The sequence below is a fragment of the Myotis yumanensis genome, unplaced genomic scaffold, assembly GCF_028538775.1.
Source record: "Myotis yumanensis isolate MYYU_CA2020_CCGP unplaced genomic scaffold, mMyoYum1.0.hap1 SCAF_6, whole genome shotgun sequence".
Classification (NCBI taxonomy): domain Eukaryota; kingdom Metazoa; phylum Chordata; class Mammalia; order Chiroptera; family Vespertilionidae; genus Myotis; species Myotis yumanensis.
Window position 1 is genome coordinate 6,691,310 of NW_027223757.1, and position 23,907 is coordinate 6,715,216.

Genomic DNA, 23,907 nt, shown 5'->3' on the forward strand with positions numbered 1-23,907 from the left:
TACCTTATTTGATCCTTAGTATAGAGTGTGCTAAAGCAATGCACAGAGGTCCTCATCAAGAGAAAGTTCTGTGACACTCAATACAATGCTATCAAATTAAAGATTACAGGCCAGGCAACCTGTTTATATGTTAACATGGTGACTACCTGGGGAGTTAAACATTGCATTTCAAGCTGCTGATAACATTATATGCACCAATGTCATCTGTAAAAGGTGCTATTATATTTCTTTGATAAATATAATGTTTACCTACTAGATAAGGTATTTATTTTCCTTAATCTGGATGTTACTATATTATGTTTTGAGCATTGAAACAAATCTCCAATTTAATACTGGCTGTTTGATGATTTTCAATACTAAATAATCAAACTATAAACCTGTTTCCTTGAATTTTTAAAATACAGAGCTATCATTAAATTGAATTAAAAAACAGTTGCTGAAGATAAGAAAAAAAAGAGATGTGATTTTCAACAAATGAATGCTCGACAATGACTTTATAAAGTCTGAGCGGTATAGTTTTTGAAATAATCAGTTTATAATATCTTCTGAAAATAAATTTTAATCACAAATACTGAAAATTTTGACAAAATTGTCAAATACTTAAAATATACAAAAATAAAATTCTTATTAAAATCTGCATCAATTTCAAATTAACGTAGTAAACTGTAATTTTAAAACTTTATGTCATAAGACAAACAAATTACAAGCATTTTCAGACAATGAATTCATTTTTTGGCCTTGTTAGTATTTTTTAGAAACTCTATTTAATAGCTAAGAGCTTAAATTACAAATATCAAAGTATAGTACCTTGTTTGTTAAAATAGACAGATAATTCTATATAAGCAATTACTTATATGTAATTAGTATGTGTTATTTAAGTAATCTATAGTTTTTACCTAGAAACACTGATTTCAAGAACTTTTGTTTATCAACAATTAGGTCAAAATGCATTATGAATTCAATTAGCATTTTAAGATATTATTTCTAAGGTCAAAATGGAAACCCTAATGATTTTTTGGAGAAAAATATATATAATTTAATGCACACTTTCCAATGAATAATAACTATAAAGAACTAATATATAACAATTTCATCATAAATATTAAATTATTTTAAGAGCACTTCAATGATTTTAAAGGATTCCATTTCTTCTCTGTCAATGCTTCTTAATGTGTGGTCCCCAACAAAAAGAGGCTGACCAGCGATTTGTGCTTTAACATACCTTCCCAGTGATTCCAACATGCTAATGTTTAAAAAATCACTGCACTATAGCCTTTTAACCTGGAAAAAGAAATGATATTCTAGAGTTCCATTAATAAGACAAAAACTCCTTACCAGGAGGTGGTTGTGAAGGGTTAAAACTTGCTCGTAGAAAAGGAGGTGGAGGTAATGGACTGAATCCAGGAGGAGGAACCGGCATTGACACAGGAAATGCTGGTGGGACTAAACTAACTGTAGGCACAGCTGGTGCTACTGGAATCTTCGTGGATAGAAAATAAAAAGTCCATAAATCATTTTATCCATCTGCAATGATTACATCTTGGAACACCTAAAGGTAAATTATTTCTATTTCTTGTTTAGGAAGGTAACAAATACCATTATATTAAGCTGCTTTGTTCCTTTCCTTTTTGAATACTTGTAAAAGTCAGTCTACTTGGGGTAAAAGCAAGGCACTATTTCTCAACAGACAGTGTATGTGGAGATTGTGAAATCGATCTTATATTCAAGTGATATAAAGTAATGGCACCTATTTGAATAGTGAATATAAGGCTCAATTTTAAATTGCCATCTCCCAGTAAGTTTATAGTACCTAACTCTGCTATGCAACCTAGGAGGCATGTCAATAACAACTTTAAAATTACTCCAATTTCTCATAAGTTTATTTTCTACTCCTAGCATAAATACCTTGTACTCATCCTAGGTACAGTAATCCCCAAATATTTAACTGCATTGTAGCCATACCTCTCTTCTAAAATCCCTATTATATTAACAGTCTATTCAACATCTTAACTTTGTTGTCTAAAAGATACTTCATATGCACAAAACTTAACTAACTTCCAATTGTCCTCCCCCCAAAAATGCTTTCCACAGTCTTTCCCATTCTCAGATAACAGTAACTCCATCTTTCCAATTTCTCAGACCAAAACCTTCCCTCTGCTCTTCCTCACAACTCAAATCTAATTGTGCCATGAGGTTCCATTGGTGATAACATCAAAATACACCTAGCATCTGACTACTTCTCATTCCCTCCACTGCTATCAGTCTACTAGTCTAAGCCACCATCATCTCTCACTGGGATTGCTCTCACTGTCTTTTCACCGGGCTCCCTTGCTTTTATCAATGCCCACTATTCTATTCTCAAAATAGTAGCCAGCACAATCCCTTAAAACTTTAAGCCAGATCATGTCACTTCTTCCTTCAAAATCCTCCAAAGGATCCACATCCCAGACTGAAAACCAAAGTCTTTCTAGAGGTGTCCTTTCTATACTAGTCTAGCCTACTTGCTATTCCTTGAACACACCAAGCATGAGCCTTTTCCTTGGATAGCCAAATGGTTATTATATAAGATTGTCACATCTACCCAAGCTGATCATCCTTATACTATCTTTTTCCTTCCATAGTATCTCATAAACTTATTTTATATTTTCTGTCTCCCTTTTGGAGAACAAAAGCTCTATTAAGGGCAGGGATTTGTGGTTTGTTTTTGTTCTTTTCAGTGATGTATACTAATCTCAAGTGCCTAAAACAATAAATGCCACAGAGCAGGCAATCAGTAATCATCTGTTTTATAAATAAGCATTTAAATATGAATTAGATCATTTCTAAAAATTCTTCTTAAGAAAGTGTTTGCGTAAACTCTTATTTATTGCATTTTGGACAATTTCCTCCAGGTTTTAGAAAGTAAATACATGAGTAAAAACAGAAATGTAAAACAACAACAAAAACACCCAGCACTAACCTGTAACACAGCAACAGGTGGAGGAAAAACCTCTGCCTGGGTTGTGACCACTGTTTCCTTTTCAACAGGAGGTGGGCTCTGAGTTGTCTGGACCGTCTCTTTAACAGGTTCTGAGCTTTTCACAGTTTCCCATTCTAAATAAAATATTTGAAATTGATTTCCTCTAGATAAGTGCAACTTTAAATTTCATTTCTATGTATATACTTATTTCATGCTTGCCTAAGTCCTTCATCTACCTTGGCACATCTATCTTTAAGATGGGTCCATAGCTATAGGTGATAATTTAGGTTTTGCCCAGATAAATCTAATTAGGACTCCAAAGAAGCGTGACACGAGATACAAATGAAAAACACTAAAATATTTGGTATAAAGAAAACACTTAGAAGGGATATAATACATATGTATCTCAAAGGCTGTCTGACACAAGAGGAACCCACCTATTCTATATTTTGTCACAAGGGAAAACCATCAAGAACTAACCCAATACCAAAAAATATTTCTGAAAATACAGCAATGCAAAAATAGAATGGTCTAATGGTTCCTCCAATGATTCTCCATCTCCCTCAGAGTAAGGATCAAAGTCATTATAATGACTAATAAGACTTTACATGAGCTCACCCCTCTGTATCTCTCTGACTTCATCTCCTACTACGCACTCCTCACTTACTTTGCTCAAGCCATATTGGTCTCCTGATTTCTGAACAGGTTTTGCACTTGCTGTTCCTCTATACGGAATGCGTTCCCCAGATAGCTGCACATCTCACCCCTTCAACTATCACCCTCTCCGTTATAGCGCCTTTAACCGATAAAAATTGCAATAGCTCCACAACTAGACCGCCTATCTCCCCTTGATTTTTCTTCTTAAAACTTAGAAACATAGAAATACCGTATAGTTTATCTCTTTTGTTCATGATCTACCTTTCCACTAGAACATGGGTGGGCAAACTTTTCCTATACTAAAGTAATGGGGGGAGGAGTCATATAAAATAGATAAACTTAAGTGAGCGGGGCTTTGTTTCAGTGAAACTTTATTTACAGACTAGGGCTGCTGACAAGATTTGGCCCAGGGACTATAGGTTATCAACTCCTATACTACAACGTGCACTGCATGAAATATTTTTGTCTGTCTGTCTTACTGCTATAATCCCAGTTCCTAAAATTATGCCTGGCACACAGCAGGAACTAAAATATTTAGTAAATGAATACATGTTCTGGAGCAACATCCATCAAGTAAAAGGAGAAATTGACAAGAAGAAAACTGGAAAAGTGTCTGAATATATGAGTTGGCCTGAGAACAAAAATATTCTAAAAATTAGCTATTATGCTACAAAGATGTGAAGCAATAACACATATAGCATATTTCAATTATTTTAAGAATTCTTACTGGTTATAATTGCTAATCATTTTTTAAAATAAAAAGACAAGGTTTTTGCCCTAACCAGTTTGGCTCAGTGGATAGAGCGTCGGCCTGCGGACTGAAGGGTCCCAGGTTTGATTCTGATCAAGGGCATGTGCCTTGGTTGCAGCACATCCTCAGTAGGAGGTGTGCAGGAGGCAGCTGATCAATGTTTCTTTCTCACTGATGTTTCTAACTATCCCTCTCCCCTACTCTCTGTAAAAAATCAATATAATATATTTTTTAAAAAAGACAAGGTTTTTAAAAGAGCATGTCAGAAGATCATTTGGTTAAAGCAAATGATTCTCTGCCATAAAATGACAAAGTATGGGCACATAAGCATTCTCAAATCACATGAATATGAACCATTCTCAACATGGATACTAATCAAAATAATCTAGGCAGTTTTTCAAAGAAGCTTATGAAATCTCCAGTTCTCATTTAAACTCAAGGAATTAAATATTTAGTTTTAAAAAACCTCCATATACACAATATATAACTCTTCGTCTTGAAGAGGAAAACTTTGTTAAAGACACTAAAAATGCTACATTTGTAGACTTCTAAAATACTCTCTTCTCTCTACTCTGACACTTAATGAAATAGAACCCATGAAACATATACATTGAACACAAAAGTGTTTCATATTTTTTCTCTTTTTGGAGGAAAGAAGCCAGGAAATAGAATAAACACAATTCACCCTATCTTACCAATTACAAACATTTAAGTGTGCTTTTTAAACATAAAACAACCTTTAGGGTTCTTACCAGTATTTACAGTTTCCTGGTCAATCATGCCTCCTTCTGCAAAACCTTCCAAGTCGTCCACTTTAACCTTTTCCCATGGTATGTATGTAACTCCAAGGTCCACATCCCAGAATTGTTTGTATTCTGTTTTTACACCTTTGTTTAAAGCCCAAGCAATCTATCAGGAATTAGGAGAGGAAACAGAAAGCTTATCGATACTGTAAAAACAGGGCAAAACATTAAAAAACATGTAGACATTGTAAATACAAATAAAATTAGTTTTAAAAATCAGCTGGACAGGCACAGCATTACTACTGAAAGAACAGCAGCCATGAAAAGTTTTCATGTTCTGTTTTTGTTTGTAAAATAAAAACTGCCTTAGATTGGGATTGTCTTTATGAAATTTATTTCCACTTCTTACGTTAAGACAACACATTTCCAGGTACAATATCCAAATCTACTTTTCACCATAAAAAATGTCAAGTTACATTATCGATAATTAGAATAGTTATTATAATTTAAACAAAAACTTGGTACTCCAGAAAAGAGACCAGTGACACTGGAGTTTACAGGAAACACTCTGCCATAAAATGACAAAGCATGGGCACATTACCTCCATTGAAAGCAGTTACATTAACGTTTTTAATTCAGTTACAGAAACTGATGGAATAAATTATCTCCAAATCGAAGAAATTGGTTATACGAGGTAAAAATGGAAAAATACATAATTACTCAGTTTAAAGATTAAAGGAAAATAAAAATAAAACCTTCATAAGGGCCTGGGTTGTATGAAATAGGCTAAAAAGGAGAAATTAATAATATAAATTGACTAAAGTTTTGGGTATTAATCTATCTATATCTAATTCAGTACTCAATATTACTGAAATAATAAATTTCTGTTGCATTTTGCCCATTAAACATTTTTTAAAAATCAATTAAATACAGAAATATCCTAATAATCCAATAAAGCAAAAGTATGTGTCCCCTTACCCCAATCTCACCTTAATGACCTTGGACCCAATTTTATATGATCCAGAACTAAGCTTCTGAAGAGCCCGAAATGCATCTTGTCGATGAACCATGCAGACATAAGCACAGCCCCTGGGAGGAATCATCTATTAAAAAAAATGTTTCCTTTAGAAGGGATATAAGGAGGACGATTCATTCTGGCATTTTATGGTTTTCATGAAAAAGAACATTAACTACTGATGAATACGGAATCATTTCCCTTTTCCTCCTCCAGCTGTTTACTGCTTCAATTCATGTACAACTAATTACTTAGTTTTAAACAAAGAACAAAATCCAAAACCTAGTTGGTCTCACTCTAAGCCATGATGGATGCAAAATCTTAAATCATCACATATCAATTAAAGTGTATCTAATACACAATAAAGAACTATTTTAAAAAGTATACAAACATGCATACAATACCACAAGATAAAAGGAAAATAATATTGTATGGCCCACATATTTGAAAGCATACAATTTATTCACATTATTATTTCAATTTTTCCAAATAATAGTGAGTGATGTGTGAAGAACTATTGTTTGGGGTATCTTAACCTTAATACAAAATCTATAAACTACAATAAGTGATAAAACTAAAGCTTTGGAATTTACACAACTTAATTTTGGCCACGTACTTCTGGAAGTGGGTTTTAAAATGAACGGGAAAATAGCCTCATTGTAAAGATCTGAGGCTTTTATTTACAAAGCATTTAACTATTCAATAGACTGCCAGATCGTAAAATTATCCTTAATGTATTAATTCAGAAAAAACACACAGAGCCTTTCACTTTCTTTTGAAGAACTCAAAAGGTATTCTATCCCTTTATTATTACCCAATATCTCATAAACTCTATTTGTTAAAAATAAAAACCTTTCCTTCAGTCTTGCTAACACTTCAAGCTACTGTCATTGTAATACCAAACCTTTCAAAAGTGAAATCTACCTAACACCTTACATACTTCTTCAAATCTTATGATACAGACCCAACTCCTTACCAACCAATTGAAAATATTTTTTTCAAGCTCTCAAATAATCTACTAAATGCTAAATCTAACAAACTTTTCTTGGTCCTCAAAGGTCTTCTAAATCTTACATCAATTTTTCAAATCCAGGATTTTATCACTTGTAAAATAGGCACAAAAAAACTCAGTGCCTATTGGTTGTAAGTACTATGCTTTCCCCCCACATAAAGTATTTTATTATCTACTAGAGGCCTGGTGCACAAAAATTTGTGCACTCGGTGGGTCCCTCAGCCCAGCCTGTGCCCTCTCGCAGTCTGGGACCCCTTGGGGCATGACCACCTGCTGGCTTAGGCCTGCTCCCTGGGGGATTGGACCTAAGCTGGCAGTCAGACATCCCTCTGGCAGTCCGGGAGCCCTCGGGGGATGTCCACTTGCCAACGGGGAGCAGGCCTAAGCTACAGTCGGACATCCTTAGCGCAGCCCTTCAGGAAGAAGAAACTACTCAAAGAAGAGTGGGCGGGGCAAATCCACTGAAAGAATCAAGTTGAGGAGTTAAAGAGTTAAACTCAAGTGACTGGACATGCCCTGGCCACACAGGTTTTCTTGTTTAAGGTTGGCTTTGAGAGGAAAAGACAAAGAAGAGAAAGGGAGGAAAGAAGAGGCTAACAAAAGACTGGGACCTCAAAATCCAGCTGTGTCTCCACACTACCTGTGTGCTCATGTGCAGGTGGATTACAATTCTGTGGACTCAGTTTCTTTTTTATAAAAAGGAATTAAACTAGATCACACTAGTTCCCACTAACTCAAAATTCAATGTTTTTAGGGATCAAGTGTTTGACTACTATAAAAAAAGAATTTTTGTTAGAATTCCATTTTAAAAATTAATTAAGCAAGATGATAAACAGCAGAATGTATACAGAAATGATCAAAGTTGAACAATCCTTATAAAGATGTGTACGGACAGATACACTTAGGCTAAGTAGAAACCAAAGTGACTCTCGGTAGGAGTGAAAACTCTATTCTTTTTTTTTAACCTTAAACTATAATTTAAAATGTGATACTTACATTAATGGATTCAATTTGTCCAAACTCTTCAAACAGGTTGGTTAAATCCTGCTGTGTTGCCTTCTTGTCCACCTGACCAACCCAGAGGGTAGTGCTGCACACTGTCAAGAAAAAAGAGGCAAATGACCTAAATCACGTAGACAGTTCCTTTTTTTAAGGAGCTGAGTAGCTCTACTAACAATAACATTAAAATTTAAGACAGCATGTTTAAAATACATGTTTACTGACATTTTTATCTTTTCTATTTAAAATCAACTAAAATCCTAGGTATCTATCCATTTGCATCTATGCCAAGCTAATCTCTATCATGTCACCTGTCCTCAAGCGTGGCTGCATACTTGAATCACTTTGGGTACCTGGATCCCACTGTAAAGATGATGAATAGTATGGAGTATGACATAGTGGAAATTGGGAGTTTTAAAAGACCATGGGTAATTCTAATGTGGAACAAAGTTTCAAAACACTTTTCATTGCAATCTTGTGTACCTTTCAAGTATTTTGTTTAAATGTGCATTGTTTTTTTTTCAGAGAGGAATAGAGAGAGAAAAACATCAATGGGGAGAAAGAATCATCTATCGACTTCCTCCTGCACACCTCCCACTGGGGCTAGAGCGCGCAACCCGGGCATGTGCCCTGACCAGGAATTGAACTGTTCATAGGCTAACACTCCTGGTTCATAGGTTAACGCTCAACCAGTGAGTCACACTGGCCGGACTGAAGTATTTTTCTGTGCTGGAAAGTTTAAATGGATGTTTGTCTCTAATTAACATTTAAATCTCAAAACTGTATTCTATCCTTAAGGAAATAATAATTTCCATGAAAATACGAAGAGCAAAAGACTGAATTAGAACTCCTTAACTGTTACAATAAAAGACTTGGAAGCCACTACCAATTAATAAACAAATGTTACACATGAGACATCTTGTCTACTTTTAGCTGTACTGTTCATGCCTCCATGAATATCTCCTTTTCCTGAACATCTTTTTCTTTACTTTAAAGCAAAAACGAGTCTCCTCCATTCCAGGAGGAGGAGACACTTGATTCCCAGAATGCTACTGTGTGTTGATGTTTCATATCCTCTGGACTATTCATAAAAACTCTTGTGTTCTAAGGACCAATGGTAGGGGAAAACTACTGCCTGTGTTTAAAATGTGTTGGGACCACATAAAATTAATATTGCTTCCACGGAGAGATTTGAGATTTTAAAAAAAAATGAGACATCCTTCTCACCATACTTTATGTGCTTTCTGTTTTGTTTTTATTGTGTTTACCCATGAAAATAAAACAACAATAGAAAATAAATTCCATAGTCAAAACTATGTAAATGGTGGTAGCAACATGAAAAATTAGGTGAGGAACTACATGAAAGACACACCAGGTAAAAGCTATATCCTAAAATTGGAGATTCTGAATGCCTTAAATGTAATCATGGGAAGAGGCATGGAAGAGATTTTATGGTCACACCTTCGGCTCCCTCAGTGTCCCTTACCTTAAGAGATAAATAAAAACTGTCAGAGTGAGTTAGAGCGACATTAGATTAACACTGTCTCTCATAATCAGATAAGATTCTAGCAAAATAGCCAAAGATTGCTCAAAGCGCCAGAACCTAGTAAGCAGGTGGCTACTGCCTTTAATTAGAAGCCTGAATTTCCAAGATGCTTCAGCAGTACTATAAGTTATACCAATTATTTATCTATTTCCAAGACAGAAAGAATATATTTGGAGACCTCTGGAAATCAGATCACCTGACTGATGTTCAGCTCTTTGCAAAGAAAGACAATTTGTTCAATTTTATGTAATTTGCCCATCTGCAGTCTGCTGGTTCACCTTAGAAGTTATATAACCCACTAAGAATCCTCCAGGCAGAACTTGGCACTAATTACAACTTACTTTCCTGTACCTCACAGTCCTACTACATGAACTCTCCTCTAGCCCTCTCCTAAAATAAACTCCCACTACTATCAAATTTGTTCTAATCATACATTGTAGATTAACATACAGAGGAGGCAAAATTTATACAATCGGAATGTCTCCAATACTATTTCAGTAAGTTTATAATTAGCTTTAAAATTTACATGCTTCCTACAATAATTACTCCTACAGACCTACCTGGTGGTTAACTGGTTAGAACATGAATGCAAAGAAGTCACGGTGTTCATGTAAAGACACTATGCCTGGTCCAGTTTATATATCATTAGTCAAGTCTTATGTTTAGTAATGCATTAAAAAAAAAAAATTTAGGCCCAGCAGGTGTAGCTCAGTGGTTGAGTGTCAAGCTATGAACCAGGAGGTCACAGTGTGATTCCCTCAGGGCACATGCCCAGGTTGTGGGCTCGATCCCCAGTAAGGGGCGTGCAGGAGGCAGCCAATTGATGATTCTCTCTCATCACTGATGTTTCTCTCTCCCACTCCCTTCCTCTCTCTGAAATCAATATAAACGTATTTTTAAAAAATTTTAACTCTCAAATGACCTTAGTATTTGAGTAGAAACTGTTCTTCCTTTCCCTTTTCTCCCCTATCACATGACAAAAGCCAAGGATAAAATTACTCATTTACCAAACCACTTTGCAAAGTCTCAGTATTAAAGTAAGATTTAGAGGCTCTGTAGCAGATAACTATTTTCTTAGTATCTGTTGACACCAAAGTTTGTAAAAGCATGTTGTCACTTACCACTTAATGTTTTAGACCGAATTGGAGGTAACCCCTTCTTCTGTCGCTCCTTCTCCCTTTCTCTAGCTCTTCTTTCACTGGAGTATGAACGTGATGATTTCCTCTTTCTTTCTCTTGAGCGTGAGCGTGATCGCTTTCTGTGCTTACGCTTTCGAGATCCAGACCGTGACCTAGACCTTCGTTTTCTTGGTGACCTAAAAAAAATCTTGTTTTACTACTAATGATAATGTTATTCTTATATTAAATTTCTTACTTTGAAGAGAGAGAAAAAAAGGGTTGTTTTATATTTATCTACCTCTTAAAAAATCTAACTATAATCAAGTATTAAATATGCATTTTCTCAAATACACGAGTCATAAATATTTGTTTTCAATAATTCTTACTGAGTCTGGGTTATGATCCACAACCATGAAAAACAGGAAAATGAGACCCCATAAGGGTCTCACTTTCTCTTAGTGTTTCAATTTATTTTTCCAAGAGTCACAAACAGGGACAAAAAACCCAATAATATAAAAAGATCCTTTAGGTGATGTAGATGTTACATTCTTAAAATTACGAAACAAAGAATGTTTCCAACAGAGCATTAGGCCATTATGTAATTCTGCTTACAAGCTTTCAACTTCTCCAACCTGCTTATTAAGGAGGAGCTACAAGACAAATAAGGAAGCCACTGTGCTACAACCAAATTATAACTAACGTAACTTCTTTAGCCAAATAATTCAGTGACATGAGATGGGTTTAGAGAAAGCTGACTGGTCAGGCTCTCATTTAGTAGAGGTAAATACTCATAACATCTTGAAACAAACAAGAAATGACTGAAAAGGTGATCAAAGATACTGCTCCCTCTTCTAGTATTTACTTACTGTTCAGATTTTCAGGGTACTCATGTGTAGAAAATAGGGTAAAAAATGTTAAAGACTAATGACCTTCCATTTTAATGCAGTTTGTAGTAAAGCCAATGTATGCATGCTCCATAAAAATTTACGAGGTTAAGAAAAACCATCCAACTCAAAGTTGAATGAGCATGTACATTAATGTGCCTTAGCCATGTTGAAAAGCTCACAAAAAAAATTTATAGGATATTTTATAATAGTTTGATATTATGATTACTGTTTATAAAACTTTTGTAGTGTTATCTTTATGATCATTTTTGGTGGTATTATGAGATGAAATGGAATGTGAGAAATACGATAGAATTTCTAACACTTCCTCCACACCCTGACTTAACTGTTGTTCTGAGACATCAATATCCTAAAAGGTGGATATCATCAAAATATTATCCTATATAATAACCTATTTATTAAAAGGCTAATATGCAAATTGTCCCCTTGGGAGTTTGATCGCTCGCTATGATGTGCGCTGACCACCAGGGGCGGGCAGCGGTGGTGGCAGGGTGCTGAGGAAGTGAGGGTAGGAGGAGGCAGGGAGGCCAGGAGGCAGGGAACTTGATTAGCCCTGATCACTGGCTAGGCCTACAGACCCTACCCGTGCACAAATTTCATGCACCGGGCCTCTAGTTAACTATAATCAGACACAATCCAAAATCAAGGTCTCATGATATGGCTGTGATTCATGTATATTATTCAAATAAATGACCACAGATATATCCAAGTAAAAACAGAACAAACTATTTTCTGTTTAGCAAATTCTGAATTACTTCTTTCTGAGACAATATAAGATATAATTCTAAGAAAAAAAAATTCCTTACATCTTGATGCAAAGAAATAAAGCCAACATTTTAAATGTTTACAAACAACTATTTTTAAATATCATGTAGAACCTTGAACGAGAGCGTGAATGTGTTCTTGATCTCGAGCGAACAGCCACTTTCTTTGCTTCTTGTTCAAAGATCTCCTCTTCCGCTCCATCTTGCCCTTCATCTATATCCATGTCCTTAATAGTCAAAAGAAGAGCAAACAAACAAAATGCCTAGTTTAGAATCAGTACATGTTGACATTTCTTTCTTACAAACTACTCATATAGTAGCATTAATGTCTAATAGTAAAACAGAGTGCAGAGCTTAGGTAGGGAGAAAAAACATTCAGGATATTATTGTTTTACATAAAATGGATAATAAAATATTCTACCTAAAATAAAAATTACCGTCTTTTATAATATTTTTCTCTAATTTATAAATTTATGACCCAAAAAAGCATTTACTTTTTACCTGTTGCTGAATATCTATAGAATCATCCAAATTTGCTTCAGGTTCAAGGAAATGCTGTTGACTGCTCCCTTGTGAGGGTGACGCGGAATGCTCTGATCCAAATGTTCCTTCTTGACTATCCTGAGGGGTTGCCTATTGAGAATATATACAAATACACAAACATTGAGAAATAGTGAATATTATTACAAGTGAAAATTTAAACACACAAACAGGACAATTTCTAAAATTTGAGCCCAAAGCATAAAGAAATTCTATGTTTAATCTTTTATGATCAATCTAAACTTAAACTTTTGTGCAAATCCAAGTTTATTTAAAAGCAAAGCAGAACTTCATAAAAGAGGAGAAGACTGCAATGTTAGAGTAGAATGAGAAAATCAAGTGGGTCTTCAAGTGAATTTTTAATTGCGGAAAATATAAACTATCAAGAATTAATAAAGGGAGGATATCATGAATGATATGTAATGGTAACCTCCACGTGTGGTCAGGGCGACTATGTTTAGAGTGGCACTAGTAATCCTATTCTTTTCTCTAGGACACTATTAAAACGTTTAGACAGCCATATTGAGCTTATTGGTAAATAAAAATGCTTAGTTTTTTTTTCTTATAAACCCTATCTTAAATACAGTAGGGCAATTGAATTGGTAGAGCCAATTAAACAATTTATTTGATTTGCTACTCCGTTGCTATACCTTCCAATTCTAAATGTTTTTTTAAACACTATCTACCTTATGCATTAGAAAGTCGTTTTTCTTCACCACTCCCTTTTCTTCACTCATTTTTTAACAATGACGCTTTTAAGAACATCTACTCCTTTCAAAAGGGTGTTATTACTGTATCTTCTAAAATTATGAATAACATAGAGCAATTAAGTAAGCCAAGACGGGAGAGACTGAGATTCCTCAGGATCACATACTCAAGTTTGTATTATTTTCACCTTTCACTCCAAAACTTGGTGTTAATTACAAGCTGGTCAAGAGTACTACACCTTGAATTTCCTGCTTCTCCTAAACCTTGTGAAATAAAACTGGAATTAAGGCAATTCCAAAGTGTCACGATAGATGAACAAAGCTGTTTTTGGATAAACTCTTCCATCACGACAACCCTTTGCCTCTGTAACAGCACTAAAGTAACTATCCCTCTTCCATATTTCCAGTCCTTCACTTGTACCTGTTACAGAAATTAGAATTCTGCCTATGTCCCCACGAAGTATGCGCTTCATCAGAGAAGAGGTTACTTGAGGACTTGCTTTTCTGTTCAGCTCTGTGTGTATTATTTGTCTAACAACGCTTATTTTAAATGTCTGTGAGGTTGTATCAAATTCATTTTCACCAAAAAGTTGTGAATACAGGCCGGCCGGTGTGGCTCAATGGTTGAGCGTTGATCTATGAACCAGGAGGTTCTGGGTTCGATTCCCAGTCAAGGGCACATGCCGGGTTGTGGGCTCCATCCCCAGTGTGGGGCATGCAGGAGGCGGCCGATCCATGATTCTCTCTCATCATGGATGTTTCTATCTCTCTCTCCCTCTCCCTTCCTCTTTCTGAAATTAAAAAAAAAAAAATTGTGAATATTATAAAGATTAGATATTTCATTTCACTGACCTTCAACTTTCTATGGTATAAAATGGGAGTCAAAAGACCTATCTCATCTGCATTAAATGTAATCACCCTAATAAAGTTCTTGCCACATGGTAATAGCTGAAGTAAAGGCAGCAGTCTATTCTGTCATCACTGCCATCAACAACAGCAAAAGCATCATTACCTTACTTGAGAGAGAACTCACTGAGTGGAGAGGAACTAAGTTGTGGTACTGAAAGCCCATCTCTGTCTTCTGTTCTCCACTTCTAGGATACTGAGATTAATTTCTACAATGCTCTCAATCCATTCATAAGTTGCTTGAGTACATTTTGATTACAGAAAAAACTGTTAAATCCTAAAAAGACTAATCTTCCTAATAATAGTTGAAGAAAAATCACCATATTTAATAAGAAAATTCAATTTATAGAATACAGACAGCAATAATTCTGAAGGCCACAAGATGGAGTTATAAACCTTTTGAGGCTGTTGCTGTTCCAGGAGTTGCTGCCTGAGATGTTCTAGGTTTTGTTGCTGTAGTTGCTCTGCTATCTGATGAAAAATGGAATTGTTCACAGATTCTGAAACGTGAGAACTAAAAGGAAAAACAAGCGGAAATATATTTTAAAACCCAGTAAAGATAATATAAAAATAACAGAGTATTTAACCCTGACCTCAATGCCAAGGAAATGAAACATACTCTACTACAATGTTTATTTTTGGAATACTAACTAAGAAAATGGAATACCTCAAAACATTACTATGTTAAAATAGAAATATACTCTTCAATAGTGTTTCAATATATGACATGTTAGAGACACTCTGATAAAGATTTGATATTACTATCTCATGCTATTAAATATGTTAGTACTTTTTACAATAGAACATTTTAAGAAAAGCTCAATTAAACTTCTAAAATCAGTTTAAAAGTATTTAAACAGTCACTTTAACTTCTCTATAAATAGTGGGAAAAATGTTCTATTAGTACATATGAAATCTATAATTATAATTGACAATAAAATTCATAAAATTAATCTGCTTTCTTTAAAAAAGCCCTCATGTTATTAGATATGCTAACAGAAACAATGTTTAAATAGGAGGAAATAATTTAACTATACTCTGGGAAATTCACACCTGGAATTCTGGGTGCCACAAGGTAAAAGGAACAAAAAAGAGGGCATCCCAAAGGGGACAATCAGGATGGTGAGAAGTCTTGAAACAGTTAAAAAAAGAGTACGTCATCTGGAGCAAATAAGCCTAAAGAGAAGAATGATACCTATTTTCAAAAACTGAAGGGCTATGTCTCAAATGATAGTGGAGCAAATGTTTCCTTGCTTCAGAAAGGAGAACGGGGATGAGTGTGTAAATGGCAAATCAAAAACAGGATTCAGTAACAAAAGAACATAAAACAATAATAATTACTTAACTTCTCATAATGGAAGGCATTACTATATTGGATAAATACCTTGCTGTCAAGATTATTAAAGATAGATGATTCTTATATTGTTCAAGCAACTGATCTACATAATTTCAAATGCTTCTTCTAACTTCACAACTCAATCTAAAACATCAGTTGTTAATTATTTCAAGTACAATCTTTTTATCAAAATAATATATTTGTATTTTATATTATATAAATAATCTTTAAATACATTATCCCGATATATAAAACTAATAAACCGTTTGAAACAAGATTCCCAGAAGTTCTCCCCATTCATCAATCCCCTTCCATTCTCCCACTTTCCACACCACACCCAATGTTGTTTTCATGAACCTTCACAAAATTTAGGGCTCTGCAGAACTGGTGGGGGTGGGGAGGCTGAGATAAATAAAAACATACAATCATTTCTTTAAAAAAAAAAAAAGATCCCACCCTAGCCAGTTTGGCTCAGTGGGAAGAGCAGCGGCTGAGGACTGAAGGGTCCTGGGTTCAATTCCAGTCAAGGGCATGTACCTCAGTTGCAGGCCTGATCAACGGGCATGGTCAGGGCATGTGGAAAGGCAACCAATCGATGTGTCTCTCTCACATCGATGTTTCTCCTCTGTCTCTCTCTCCTGTTCACTCTCTCTAAAATCAATGGCAAAATATCACCAGGTGAGGATTATCAACAACAACAACAAAAATCCCTACAACCCTAACCTCTACTTCTGATTAGTCTGATACACTTCCAGGATTTGGTATACTTCTGAGAAGTGGTCCCTGGCACTAGAAGCAAGCTTCTTTCCTATCATTTCAAATGTTCTTACAAGTGAGATAAATAAAGCCTAATATAGATACAGAAAATATCACAACTAGATTTATCAACATTTTATCAACATTCCCATAAAGACTTTTCATATAGCCAACTACCTGCAAGATCTGAGAGTCCAAATAATATAGTGAGGCAACGAGAAAACCATCCTACCATCATTTTGTAATGTTAGAACAAAACAGCCTAACTTATTCAAAGGATATCTAGTAGTTCAGAATGCAGCATTCCATCCAATGTTTATTTAAAAAAACCATCAAACATTTATGGTTATAAAGAAAAACATAATGATGCTTACAGTTGAGAAGTTGGAATTTCTTTTTTCGGTTCTTCACTATGCTCAGAATCTTCTCCAAAATCAAACCTATCCATCAACTTCTGGGGGGAGGGGGTGTGGAAGGGGAGGAAGAGAAAGAGAGAGATTAAGAAGTGCTTCTCACAAATATGTTACAAATGCTATTTTATTTAAAGGTCAATTACATCCCACTAATTTATCTGTATTACTCAATAGTTAATATGAAAATGTTTCATATAATCCTTTCATGTTATAATATACTAAAACATTTTATTCGAGTGAATCTTTTCTTGAAAAAATTAGAATCAAAATAAAGTGACTTGCCAATGGTAATAAAGCTTGATAAAAATATCTAGGACTATAATCAATGATCTATTCCTAGTACAGTTTTCTTAAAATGCTCCACTGTTTTCTAAATGATCAATTTGAAGAATTTTATGTGGTCTAGCTAGAGTCAGGCTAAATTACACTTAGAAGCTGCTGGCTGAAAAAATCTAGTAACTCAATAAATCATTATTTTCTATGGAAAATAATAATAGCACAAATAAATTATGGGTAACACTTCCAAGGTATTTTAATATTCCCATAATTAATAAGAATAATGAACATATCGCACAATAAGCTATACATGAAAAGTTTTCAACTTAAAAAACATGATAGTTAGACCTCAATTTATCAAAATATTATAGAATAATGACAACTTGTAGAAAAGTTGTTCTTTGAACTTACACAATGAACAGCTTTAATTTTAGCAGGTTAAAATTATAGAACACCATAATTAATAAACATCCAAAAAAGAAATTTAGAAATTCAGAAAATAATAAATTGCCTTAAAGATGAATTCACAATTTTACTAACCTAAAAATCGTTTATCTTTATGCAAAGGAAAATATTGTAAATGTTTCAAACAGAATTATAAAAGTACTTAATTTAAGAAATTTGAGCCTTTTGTAAAACTTGTAACATCTTGTACAGTAGATATTGAAATAATTCTATGATAAAACTCAATTACCTACATGATAGTATATAAAATCCCGTAATTCACATAGAACAGACTTGATAACTTAATTTCTACCTTGTTAAAAGACACTCCCTGTTCTAAGGGATTGAGCGTATTGGCTGCTGCAGCTGCAGCTGTAAGCTGTGCGGTCAGAGCCTGCAACTGAACAACAAGACCAGCATCCAGGGCCTGCAGAATGGAAGGCTGGGGCTTCTGCTGTTGTATCTGTAAAGTTTGTATTAACTGCTGAAACTGGAAGGGAAAAAACGGGAAAATTAATACAGACAGGTGCTGGGTTTTATCAGAATGCCCATCTAAAGCTTTTAGTCAATAGAATTCATTCTAGTTTTTGGAGATGAAGAAAAAAATGTAAACTAACACAAGAGTTAATTTTTAAAAAAATAAATTTTGTGTGCCCTATATAGAACATTCCTTAATAAATTTGTCTTGCTTCTGGAAAGTCCGAAAACAAAAAAGTGTTCGTTCAATAACCAATAAATAACTCATCACAAGCAGACTCATTTCTTTTCACAAAGCTTTTCATCTCTTCTTCAATTAACTTACTTAACCTCTGTAAAAGGACAAGCACTGACTACTACTGCTTTTACTACCTTTCAGATCTGACATCTGATAGCATGTTTCCTCAAATAGGAAAGCAGAGAAATCTGTCTCTTGAAGCAGAGTCCAAAACAAAGGAAAATAAAGGTGAACAGTGCAACAAGAGTTGAAAGTAACCGTTCTTCCCCCTTCTTCTCATCCACCCTCTTAGCAGGAGAAAGTACAAACACCACTCAAGATGACAGTAAAATAATTTCATGCCTATCTAAAATAGCAACATTAAGAAACAAAGGAGTCATTAAGCTATCAAATAAACATTTACTACAGACTGCTAATATAATACCAAAAAAAAAAAAAATACTTTAAAAATATATGATGGTTGAATTACCGCACTGAGGAAGCTACAGAACAGACAGAATGAAGGGAGGAAGAAAGGGAGAGAGAGAAAGGAATAAAGGGAACTGGGGAGGGAAGGAGGAAGAGAGGCCATATCTTTCCTTTACACACTTTAACTGCCCCTTTTGGCACCCCATTTTTCCCCAATAGCACTGTTATATTTTCAGTCACCCAGGTATAAACCAGTGCAGGATCCTACTTTTCCTCTACTCTGCACTTGATATTCTATCAATTACTGTGTCTTCTTGACTCTATGTATTATTTCTCCTGGAAAATCCCATCTCCTGCTAAAAGTATTTATTTTCATAAGTATTTTTAAAAATGGAAACATTTACTTTATGATTTTCAAAATATCAGTATCACAAAATAAAATTAATAATCCAATAATTTTATGTATTATCAATTCAGTTTCCTAACTGTGCCAAAAATGTAGGAATTGGGTCTGATATATGAATATAATTGAATTGGTTTTTATATTGTCCCTTTTTTTGAGATTGTCCTTTTTTAAAGTCCCTACTACTTTTCACATAGTCATTATTCCCTTACATTATCATTGTTACCAAAACAAAGATACTCCTCTCTCCAGACCTTCTCTCCTCTCCCACCCATTAAAGTACAGTTCAGATCATGTGACTTCAACATAAAAATATCTAGCAATTCACCACTGCTTTTTATCAATCCTTTATTTCTCAGCTCACCATTTATGTATAGTAAAACCCAGGCCCCACACTTTAATCTACCATTTCAACTTTTTCACTAATAACTTACATGTATAGGCACAGGCCACCTTACCTTCCAGACAACTCAACTCTAAAATATCTTTTGTATACGCAATATACATTATTCATTCCTTCTACAAAAGAGTGTTAAATGCCTGCTAGAACCTAGAAACTACAGATACAGCAGTGAACAGAACAAAAACCCTAGCATACATTCCAGTAGGAAAAAACAGAATAAACAAAATAATAACTTATACACTGTAGCAAGATAGTAAGTGCTAAGAAAACACACACACATTCTAGACCAGTGGTTCTCAACCTGTGGGTCGCGACCCCTTTGGGGGTCGAACGACCCTTTCACAGGGGTCACCTAAGACCATAGGAAAACACATATATAATTACATATTGTTTTTGTGATTAATCACTATGCTTTAATTATGTTCAATTTGTAACAATGAAATTGGGGGTCACTGCAACATGAGGAACTGTATTAAAGGGTCGCAGCATTAGGAAGGTTGGGAACCACTGTTCTAGAAACAATCCATTAGGAAAATAATGAGTTCTATATCATTGTCAATATAAAAAAGCTTCTCACCTGCTGGCCTTGAGGACTTTGTAAGATCTGAGCTACAGCTGTAAGTGTATCTGTATTTGCTATCTGGGATACCCATGGATCAGGTAAACCTTGGACCACATTGGCTGGAGTAACAGGTGTCACAGGAGTTCCTTTAAAAAGAGACATCACACCCACCCCAATAAATTTGTAAGTAAATAAATAAAGCTTGAAAAGGTAGAGAAATTTGCTGTGTCACTTTCATAAAACACATACATATTTATATAAATGTTTTATTTTACTGTCTCTATTTTGAAAAATCATTACAGAATCAGATAGGTTAAAATACCAAAAGGATGGTCCATTCTTGTCTACAATTAACTACTTTAAATTACTACTATAATACTTAGCAGCCATTAAAAATCTTACTACAGATGAAAATCAATTACATAAAAAATTAACCAAAATACAATCTTCAATGAAAAGTTATAAACTAGTATATATAAAGCTATTTTTGTTCCAAAATGCACACACACACCAAAAACTAAATATATACCAAAATGTTAACAAATGTAATTCTTGGATATGCTAAAGTATGTCAATTAAAACTCAAGAACTGATTTTGAGATTATTAAAGCATTATTGGCTCCATCAAATTTTTTCATGGTTTCTTATAATACTATGTTTCTCTAGTATACTGTGAAATATTATCAAGTTGATTTGCATAGAAGTTTAAAAGATTATAGGCAGTTAAATCAGGAAAAACCTAACTGACACACCAATTTCCCAAAGGCTTTTTATGTTTATCTATCTAAGGACTAAAAATATTCAGCTCCCTAGTTTTTAGAAATGAATTACACACAAATGTAATTTCTGAATTTATTTTTCCTTCAAATTACTTTTCCATTACCTAGTCTAGTCAAATTCTCCTGCACTGCGGAATCATTATTTTACATATGAATAATCACCTGAGAAGTATGGGCACAATATTTGGAGAATAAGTCTGTATCAAAGCAACATACCTGGGGTATTGCTCATAGCAGCAGTAGTACTGGCCAGGACAGGTGTGACAACTGGAGGAGGAATTCCTGCTGCCATATCCAAAAGAGGCTGAATAATCTCACTCTTAAATACATTGTTCTTCTGCCATAAATTCAATACTCTCACTATTTTACTCTAGAAGAAAAAAGAAAAATGACACTGATTTTTTTGCTTTTAAACCTTAGCACATACTATTTGGCCAGTGGGTGGGAAAAATGGATTAAAATAATTTCTACAGAACTTTCCAGCCCTGAAATTGTTTCTATAATTTTGCATTCGGCAACCTTAACTGACTTGGGAAAAAACCACACAGATTCATTCTGACAGATACACAAGTTAAGCTAAAGCTACACTTAGCAGAAGGCAGGAAGGGCAACTAGGTTTCAGCTGCCATGTGAAGTCTAATGAGATCACGGTTATGGTTGGCTGGAGAAATGTCAAGCTGCTGCGGCAGGTCAGGATTCACATCAGTATTAAAGTCATATTTGTAGTTGATTTTAACTTTATCTTTTAAACAAGTAACACCAAGACAAAGTCCTTATCATACGTGACTTTATAAAAAATTTTATTTTAAAACTGTCTAAAACTTCTAGCATCTTTGCGCATGTATGAAGATAAACAACCCCTTGTTATTCTCCCTCAGGCTGTAAGGCCTTTTTTGTGTGGTACAGAATATTTACTCATTCAGACCTAGCAGGCCTAGTAGTGTGGTTTCCAACACCAATAAAACTCTACCATTACAAAAGAATTCTGAGATGCAGGTTAGTTATTTTCTATTAGTTGCTTCACAAATCTGTTTTTCACAGACACTAAATAGGTAAATGAAGTCAAACAATCAAAATTCTGAATTGGTCATGAATGTGAATAAATAAAATTTTAGTATAATCCCAAAAGCTCATGATAGCAAGTTTCCTTAGCATCAATTGTTTCAATAAATTAAAAAGTAGCAAAATCAACCTACATCTTTCCACTCTGCTTAAAAAAATTCTAAGAACAAAAAGGAACATGGGTAGTATAACTAAATATTCAAATTCAGAATAACTGAAGAGTAAAAGATAACATAAAATCATAAATTAAGATAATCTAAAGAGTCTCATTAAGCCCCAAAAGGTAATGTTATCTGTCCACTTTAAAAAAAGAAGAAGCGTACCTTGTCATCCCCAGGGCAACGATATAAATTCTGGAAAGTGCTAATGATGTTATTACTAAATCTGGGTGCAAACACATCCTTTTCTTGACCAAACTGATGTCGAGATTGTCGTACAATGGAGTCAATAACATAAAGTCCAGGTACCTTGTATTCTGGTTTACACTGATTTAAAAAAGAAGAGTTGAAAGGTAAGGAAATGAGAAGGTAAAATTCCTGGCAGACAAAAATCATCGTAAGTCCTATACAAGCACTGTTCATTTTAAGGTTCTGCATATTTAGACATTGACTATTCCCCATTCCATCTGTCTGGAGTGGCACTTTAAAGAATCTCCTTGGGCTACTCTACACACTCATTTCAATTGTCAATCACCTAAGTTCCAATGTAGGACTGCACAATTGTCCTGAATAACAAAAAAAAAAAGAATAATTTTAAAAAATTACAATTAAAAATGATGGGCAATGATTTTGCAAAGCCCCATGGAAGGAAGCAGCAAATCCAGGAAAGAAGAGCTCTGAAAAAGCATTGCCAAGGTGCATCAGCTTTCATGTGAAACAGGTAACAATAGGGTTTCTGTACTAATGTAGGAACAAATACCAAATGGCAAATTATAGCGTTCTAAATGTACTGAGCCTGAAGTTTCAAAACTTTTCTCAAATACCACACCTGTAAAAAGTTAAGACACTCCCATTCCGATTCCAAGAATTTATTCTACAAAAACATTTTTTAGCTATTCCAAGGATGTTCCTCAACCTTCATGTCCATTACCTAAATTGAAGAACATAAAGTCTCCTCCTTTCTTGCCACAAGCTTTTCTAGCCTATTTAGTTAGGTGAGCACAATTCAGAATCCTTTTACTAACAATTTCACTGCTTTTAGTTTGTCTTCATATCCAAAAGCATAATAAAACCTGTTTCCCAAACATATTGTTGATTAAAATGAAATCATCGCTGCAAAAAGCAGGTTCAACTTTTGGATCTAATTAAGTAATTTCCTAGAAATCATAAACAGCACCAAATCAAAATTATGTTCTTGGAAACTCAAGTACCAGTGAGAATACACCCCCAACACATAAATACACATTTCTATTAGGACTTTTAACTGATAAATGAGTGATTTCACAGCCAAAAGACCGGTGGAACAACCGGTCGCTATGACGCGCACTGACCACCAGGGGACATACGCTCAGCGCAGGAGCTGCCGCCTGGTGGTCAATACACTCCCATAGGGGGAGCGCTGCTCAGCCAAAAGCTGGCGAGCACAGGGCGGTGGCGGGAGCCTCTTCCGCCTCTGCTGCAGGTGGGCAGTAAGGAGTGAGGGTCCCAGACTGTGAGAGGGTGCAGGTCAGGCTGAGGGAGCCCCTCACTCCCATGCACAAATTACAAATTTTGTGCACCAGGCCTCTAA

At 34.8% G+C, this 23,907-nt stretch overlaps 1 protein-coding gene across 9 annotated transcripts in view; it reads right to left on the minus strand.

Moving 5' to 3' along the window:
* Positions 1-23,907, minus strand: part of SCAF8 (SR-related CTD associated factor 8) — a 110,588-nt gene that overhangs the window by 53,093 nt on the left and 33,588 nt on the right. For 7 of the 9 annotated variants that reach the window (XM_070417420.1, XM_070417421.1, XM_070417428.1 and 4 more), the window contains 14 exons: positions 22,503-22,664; positions 21,334-21,487; positions 20,354-20,484; positions 18,161-18,337; positions 17,089-17,168; positions 15,019-15,136; positions 12,971-13,102; positions 12,584-12,696; positions 10,804-10,997; positions 8,134-8,234; positions 6,100-6,213; positions 5,120-5,276; positions 2,960-3,093; positions 1,336-1,480 (listed from right to left, as the gene is read on the minus strand). In XM_070417420.1, coding sequence (XP_070273521.1) covers positions 1,336-1,480; positions 2,960-3,093; positions 5,120-5,276; positions 6,100-6,213; positions 8,134-8,234; positions 10,804-10,997; positions 12,584-12,696; positions 12,971-13,102; positions 15,019-15,136; positions 17,089-17,168; positions 18,161-18,337; positions 20,354-20,484; positions 21,334-21,487; positions 22,503-22,664 — 1,912 coding nt within the window. Of the gene's footprint in view, positions 1-1,335; positions 1,481-2,959; positions 3,094-5,119; positions 5,277-6,099; positions 6,214-8,133; positions 8,235-10,803; positions 10,998-12,583; positions 12,697-12,970; positions 13,103-15,018; positions 15,137-17,088; positions 17,169-18,160; positions 18,338-20,353; positions 20,485-21,333; positions 21,488-22,502; positions 22,665-23,907 lie in introns of those variants that run through there. The other 2 variants (XM_070417422.1, XM_070417426.1) reach the window with 2 other exon arrangements.